Source organism: Corvus brachyrhynchos, unplaced genomic scaffold (genome assembly GCF_000691975.1).
Source record: "Corvus brachyrhynchos isolate BGI_N302 unplaced genomic scaffold, ASM69197v1 scaffold191, whole genome shotgun sequence".
Classification (NCBI taxonomy): Eukaryota; Metazoa; Chordata; class Aves; order Passeriformes; family Corvidae; genus Corvus; species Corvus brachyrhynchos.
This window is the reverse complement of record NW_008236487.1, coordinates 378,699-386,035: the sequence shown is the minus strand read 5'-3', so window position 1 is coordinate 386,035 and position 7,337 is coordinate 378,699. Positions and strand designations below refer to the sequence as shown.

The following is a 7,337-nucleotide window of genomic DNA, read 5'->3' as shown; positions in this document are numbered from 1 at the left end:
CGGCCGCATCCGCGGCCTGGCCGAGAAAACCGGCATCTGCAAGATCCGGCCCCCCAAGGTACCGCTCGCCTTGGGGGCTGCGCCCGGGGGGTCCGTGGGGTGCGCCGGGCGGTCTGAGCGCGGCCCGGCCCTCGGTGGCCGAACGGGGGACGTGGGGAGCTGGGCAGGCCCTTCCCCCGCGCTCCACACTCGCTCGGGGTTTCGTGTGTCGCCTTCCATAGGCCGCGGTGTCCGTGCCAGGGACGCCGAGGAACCTGTAGAGTCTTTGACCTCCGAGTGGGGCTTTGTGGAGGCTGCTTTGGAGCAGCTGAGAAGTGAATGGTGCATGGCGGTGTCCGGGACTTCAGGCTATTTTTACTTCCAAAACGCCAGCAGTCGGCTTGTGAAAAATGGGAAGGCTTTGTAGGTGAAACCGGGCGGGGAAGAGGGAGAAGGAAGGGTATTTGTTGATAATGGGTTGTTGTTTATAAACATAATTTTTAGACTGTTAAGAGAAGGATGGCAAACCCGTTCGTGTACGGGAATTAGGTTTGTGCACAGCTCGTCAGGCGGCAGCAGCTTAATGTCTCCGATGACTTGGTCGTTACTTAGGGTCACTTGCCCAGTGACCTGGCAAAGCAGGTCATCACAGAGAGGACATCCGGCAGTTTGGCAAAAGGCACTTACATCGCTAAGTTATTAAAGTACAAATAAACTTTAAATGCAGCTGTTAATAAGAGACTTGAAAACAGTGAGAGAGGTGAAAACCTGAAGAGAAAGCGTGTAACTGAGAACTACGTGAATATCCGAGTTGCTGATTGGATTTCATGGTTCCTTCTCTCCTGGCCTGTTTCGATTCCCGGAATGTGTTCAGTTGGTTTAATGACACAGTGAAAACTTGACCTCCGAGGGGCTGCCCTTTCTAAAATACCCAGAATAGCTCAGATTGAGAGGCCACAAGAAACTGATCCAGGTGCAGTTCATTGAGGATAACTGGGACCTTCCTGGCCGTCGGGTGCGTTTGTGTTTTCCGGGACTGCTGAGCTGCTTTGCATTGCAGGGTTTCACAGGATGCACGCGTTGGGTTGATTTGCAACCTGCAGTAATTGTGAAATCAGATGCTTCATAGCAACCTGACTGATTTATTGCTCTTTTCTGTTACTAGAAGTTGTAGGTATTTTAAGGTTGTGCTTGAGGCCTTTATATGCTGCAGCAGAGCAAATAATAAATACTTGGCGTGGCTTGTCCACCTGGAATGGCGTGTCCTTCCTCTGTTGCAGTCACTGCCAGGTAGACAATCTACTGTAACTGAAGCTTTGGTAAAAAGTGCTAAAAAGCTGAATTACTTGACATCATAACACAGTTTTGAGAGACAGGGCTGGGAGGCACTTGTGGTTGAACTGACCCCTGATGGTGCTGAGAAAGTCATTAATTAAGGCTCCATTTTTGTTAGAAGAATTGGGCTCCCAACTGCTGGTCTTGTCTGTATTGAAATGACTGTAGACAAGCAGGAAAACGTTAGATGTGTTATAATGTGCCTGATTTAGTCTTTGTTGCTACTGACAGTGAGGATTTTTCAGTGTGCAAGATATATGGATTTTTTTTTTTTTAAGTAAATAAATAACCGACCAGCTACAGAGTGTATCTCATATTTAAACTTAGCATGCGGTAATGCATGCTGAGATGCTTTGAACCTTATTTTCTTTGACATGTCTAAATCTGTGAGGATCTTTCTTCAAACTCAAATATTGTGGGAGGAACATTGTTGTATAAGCACAAAAATGTCTTAAAATTGGAAAATGATATCACCAGTTGTTCTGAGAAACTAATTTAGGATTGGAAGCTTGTTTACTCAGGCATTGTTAGGGTCTTTGGTTTTGTGCATTTTTCAGAGAAGTTTCTGGAAGCAATAAAATGTCTTTCTGTCTCTGTTTAGGACTGGCAGCCTCCATTTGCATGTGAAGTACAAAGTTTTCGTTTCACTCCACGAATTCAGCGCCTGAATGAACTGGAGGTGAGTGTTTCCACTGTTGATACAATTTTGTGTTTGCACTGAAAGCAAGAGGTCTCCCTGCTTGAGATTCGCATCTTGGCAGGTTTCTGGATGGGGGATACTTTAGAAACCCATAGACCACATCAGTGTTTATACTTGGCAGTGGCAGAGTTCATTTAAAATAACTCTCCCTGTCTTTGAGGAAAATCTGGTTTTTATTTTATTACCCAAAATAACCACAGGAGTTTTTCACATTCGACTGGAAATGTCTAAAATGAATTCCAAGTATCATGTGTGTAGTAAGAGCAGCCAGTGTCTAGCTTTCAGAGCTCCACAGGCAATGATTTTTTTTCCTCTTAAAATGCTTACTGCTGTTCTGATGCCTCTGGTTACCTCATACTGTCGTGATAATGCCTTTTAAGGCTTAAAATGATTTTTTATAGGCTTATTATAGATGGTTAATTTTATGATTTAAAAACCTATGTGAGCTTTATTGAAAGCAGTATGAGCTCCACTCTGTCCTGGTTTTTCCTTTTCTCTACAACATTTCTCAAAGCCTTGCTTTGTTCACATACCAAAATGTCATTTGGCTTGTAAATGGGTCTCCTTATGGAAAGTGATTTGAGTACTCCAGAAATACTCCAGGGAGGAGGCCCTTTGTGTGGTTAAGGCATATATAAAAACTGTTTGTTATTCCCCTCCTCCCCACCAATGTATATTTTAATAATTGTTCTTGTGTTTTTCCCTGGAATGCTGATTATTTCATAAATATGCATTTTGGTTTCAGACCAAGAAATTATTTGGTAGGAGTTTAATTTATAGGGTCTTAAATGCAGAGAGAAAAGCATATACAATTTTCTTTTTGCAAAGATCTTTCTTTTTAGCAATATTTCTGTTTCTAGGGGTTTTTCACATGACTAAGAAATATCTCCCTTGCCAAGTTGCATGTTGAAAATGGAAACACTATAAAAGCTGATCTTGTCTTCTCTCAGGACTCTAAGGTTTTGTGACGTTTGTTTTGGAACATATGTGATTGTCTACCTTAACCGATTTCAGGCAATGACAAGAGTGAAACTGGACTTCTTGGATCAGTTAGCAAAATTTTGGGAACTCCAAGGATCCAATTTAAAAATCCCTGTGGTCGAGAGAAAAATACTGGATCTCTATGGTCTGAGCAAGGTAAGTATTTGTAGGCCTTAGGCAGACAGGGATTTCATTTTTCATTCAAGCTCAAGAAACCAAGCAACAGGGAGGGCTTGTGTTACAGTGCTAACCTCATTAATCCAGAGATTAAATAAGTGGGAAAAAATACAGTGAAAAAACATTTCTAACTTGAATGTTTATGCCAAACATGTCACAGCATAATGAAATTAGTTGCCTTTGGTTGGATTCCATACAGCAGGTATTTATTACCTTGTATAGCTTGAATGTCCTGATGTCAGCTGGCCACTTGATGTTTAGTTCTCCCTTTTTACATGTGGTGGAGCTGCAGAAGGCTGAGGTGTTCTTGGGGAAGGCAGCTGTATGCCTGTGTGAAGTTCAGCTCCGACCAGCAAGTCTGTCATGAATTGTTGCAATTTCTCCTTCCTCTCTTCTAGCAGAGGTTTTCATAAACGTGCACCTTTGAGAATTTATGATGTCAGCATCAGGAATACTTACTTTAATTTCCAAAACAGACTTGGCTTAAGGCTGGCTAGAAATGAATATTTCTGTGGTTACATTTGGTGAACGCACCAAACGTCTTTCAAAGGTTGCGCACAAATCTCTGTTGGAATTTGGTTTTGCACTGGCAGAATACACGTACCATTATAAACTTAGCTGCAAATAAATATAAATAGGTAGATTTCTTCTTGCAGGGAAAAGACCGAAGTTCTGGTAGTTCTAGTGCTTCTAGGTTAGAGCATCAGTTTCCATTCCCCATGAAGATTTATTTCTCTTAGGTAAGTACAAATGTAAAGACCTGAGTATATTTTAGTTTTAAAGAAAGTCAAGTGTTTCAGAAAGTCTGGAAGGGCTGATAAAACGCAAAGAAAAGCTGATAAAATGTCTTTCAGTATTTTTTTTTCTTTTTGTGTCTGTGGTGGGTTACTGGGATATGCAGAATGTCAGAGAGGTACTGGAAAATATCTGGATCACTGTTATGAACTGAAGCATTTCAGTTGGCTGTAGATTTGCAGCTCTGAGTTAATTTAGTTCATTACTGGCTTCTTCAGCTGTTGTTCATGCATAGATAATTTCAGAAAACAAGTTTTCCTGGAAATGTTAAAGATAAGTTGAAATTCAGGAATGGCTTCATTTTAAAAGACTTTTCTAGAACTTTTGTGTAAATATGAGGAAAAATAATGACCAATAATATTATTGTTTTATTTAAGTGTAACTCTGTGTGATTATAGGAGAAACCAGAATTAACAAAATTACTTCTCACTGTCACAGGCTTCTCAATTTACCTCAGCCTCCCAAGCAAACCGTAAATTTCACTCCATTAACAAAATGGTTTTGCCTTGAGGTTTCTAAAAGTGTGTGAAACATTAAGCTTGAAATTTAGTAAAGAAATGGAATGCAAAACTGCACTGCTGTAAAAATGATTAGTCTTACAGTAATAGAAATGAAATTATAATCCATTTGTGTTTTAAACTGCTTGTCAGTGAAACTGTAGAAGGAATGGAGGCAGTGGAAATGTGGCCAATGTTTCTGAGGAAGCAACTCATGTGCTGTTATGATCATTGCTTGCAGGCAAATGGTCTTGTTTTTTATTCTGTATACATACAGATGTAAGCAGTGCTAGTTCTGTATGTGAATTACTGGTCTCAAACCAACTGAAGTCACGTGTAATAACTGGACTGAGTTGGAAGGTAAATTCACTTTTTCCTCTTTTTATAGTAGTCTCTCTTCCCTTCAGGGTTTTGTGAGAGTTCTGAGCTCCAACACTCCTTTCTGCCTGGGATCTGTTAGGATGGGTTTTATTTCTGGCCAGACCTGTATTTTACAGCAGAGTACAAGTCTGGTGAGAGTTAACTTTTCAGTTTGTTCTGATGGTAGGTTTTGTATTTTTTCCAGCACATCATAAATCTTAACTGTTGGACTCCTCCTGTCCAGGACAGTATGTGATTTACATTTGCTAGTAAATTAAAAATCACATTAAATAGCTGAAGTAATAAGAATAAGTAAGTGCTTTGTTATTAAAGGACTAGTTCTTCAGGAAACAAAATCTAATTTCAGGATTCTGTCAGTTTTCATGGAACCTTTTAACATTTGGTTGGTTTAAATGATTCTTGCTTTATGCAAGTTGGTGAGAGCAGCTCAAAACCTGTAACTTTTTATTTATGCGTTTCAGATTGTTGCCAGCAAAGGAGGCTTTGAAGTAGTCACCAAAGAGAAGAAATGGTCTAAAGTGGCGAGTCGGCTTGGCTACCTGCCAGGAAAAGGCACGGGGTCATTACTCAAGTCTCACTATGAACGGATCTTATATCCCTACGAGCTCTTCCAGTCCGGGGTCAGCCTCATGGTGAGACGCTTGTCTTTCATGCTGTGAGGAGGGGACCCAAAAGGCACACAGAGTGCTGTGTTACTCCAGGTGAAACTAGGACATAGGGTCAGTGCTGTTAGAAGCTCCAGCTGTGCCAACAAAGCTAGAACCACCCTTGTAGTTATCTGTGACAGAATAGTGCTAGAAGTTGTAACATGACCTTGTGGAGTTATTTTCTGGTATTTCTTTGTAGGACTGAAGTCAACTGTGTTGGGAAGGAAAACAAGGCAAAAGATGGAAATTGGAAATTAATTGGAAATGTGTATTTTTCTCTTGATAACCTGGTATTTGGGATTCAGTTTTCTTATTTGAAGGGTGCATGAATTAATTTGCCTCTTTTTCAGGTGGTGTGTGTAGTGCTGTGTGATTTCACTCGTCCTGTTTCTTAGCAAACAGAATGATTCACAGGCTGTGGAATGATTAGCACTGCGTGACCAACACAGTGTCCTGTGCTCTGTTTCTCTAGGGCATCCAAAAACCTAACTTGGACCTTAAGGAAAAGGTGGAGGCTGAGGACCTCAGCTCAGATGCCCAGGCTTCCCCAAAGCAGGCTTCAAGGATGAATGTTATGCTGAAGAGAACCAGGCGTGTCAAATCCCAGGTACTCCTGTTAATCAGCTCTTACAGACAGAGAACGCTTACTTCTCCCACCAGTGCAGCAGCCTTTGGCTGTGGGAGCCTGCTCAAAAGCACCACCAGGCAGCAGTCTTCATTTAAGTAAGGCCCAGAGAAGGTTGCCACTCTGAGACCTGGTTTAATACATCAGAGGCACTGTTTGTGTCAAAACTTCTAAAAGCTGCTTTCTGTTTTCTGACAGGTGGCCTAAGTACCTTGGTAATGAATATATCTGTGAAAACTAGACAGATAGAAAGCTGTTTGTGTATTGATGTTAAAGCTTCTGCTTGTGCGAAGTCCTAGAACTTCTAAAAAACCTCTTAAAATATGCCTCTTAATTACATAAATGCAAACACATGTAGGTAATTGTTAATTGTGGAATTGTGTGTGGGACTAACTATCTCCAGCCGGGCAGGCAAGTTTTCTGAAGAAGTGAAACAGGTGTGTGAGATCATCAGTGATGGCTGGAGCTATGTAGGAGTTCTACAGATTTTCTGCTGAAAAGCAGTTTCCTTCCTTCTGAATTACTGGTGTTATAGGAATTTCTGGTATTCTAGTAGGTGATATTAAATCCTGGAAGGAACCCCCGAGAAAATCTTGATTCAGACTGAATCACCACCATTTTAAATGCTGTCTTACTAGAAATAATTGTAGGGTATTGCCCTGATGGCTCTGTTGCACTATTTAAATCAGGCCCTTTTGACAGAGGTACTCCTTGCAGGCAGCATCCTGAGGCTTTTCACATGAAGTCTGGTAGCTCCCTGCTGGCTCACCAGCAGAGCGTGGGTGAAAGCTGGATTTATATGCAACCAACTTCCTACTTGCTTCATACCATTCTAGACTTAGCTCCAGCACTACAAAGTTTTTTCAAATGCTCTTCAACTGCTTTTTTTTTTTTTTCAATCTTTCTTGTCACTGAGATATTTGAGTATCCTTTATAAATTTTTACCTTCTTCTCTGGTGACTTAGACTGAATTGTCTTTTTCAGTATGTTTTCTCAGCTTGCCAAAGCTGACTTGATGTTACTTATCACAGCCATATTGCAGTGCATCACACAAGCAGTCCCAGGCTTGTTGATCTTCCCAGATCTCTCAGAGTATTGGTAGTGAGCTATCCAGAAAACCTGAGAATGCTGCATGAACTGCGGCAGTCATTTGTCATGTGGAATTCTTCTCTGGATTTGAGTGACTCCTATGGCAAAGTGCCAGTATGTCCTTTTTCTCA

General features: G+C 41.3%; 1 protein-coding gene across 1 annotated transcript in view; it reads left to right on the top strand.

The window, feature by feature from the left end:
• Window position 1: 1 nt before the first annotated feature.
• Window positions 2-7,337, top strand: part of KDM5A (lysine demethylase 5A) — a gene marked incomplete at its 5' end in the record, with an annotated part of 47,916 nt that continues 40,580 nt past the window's right edge. Inside the window, 5 exons of the mRNA XM_017726190.1 lie at window positions 2-58; window positions 1,916-1,993; window positions 3,029-3,151; window positions 5,307-5,477; window positions 5,965-6,099. Coding sequence (XP_017581679.1) covers window positions 2-58; window positions 1,916-1,993; window positions 3,029-3,151; window positions 5,307-5,477; window positions 5,965-6,099 — 564 coding nt within the window. The remainder of the gene's footprint in view (window positions 59-1,915; window positions 1,994-3,028; window positions 3,152-5,306; window positions 5,478-5,964; window positions 6,100-7,337) is intronic.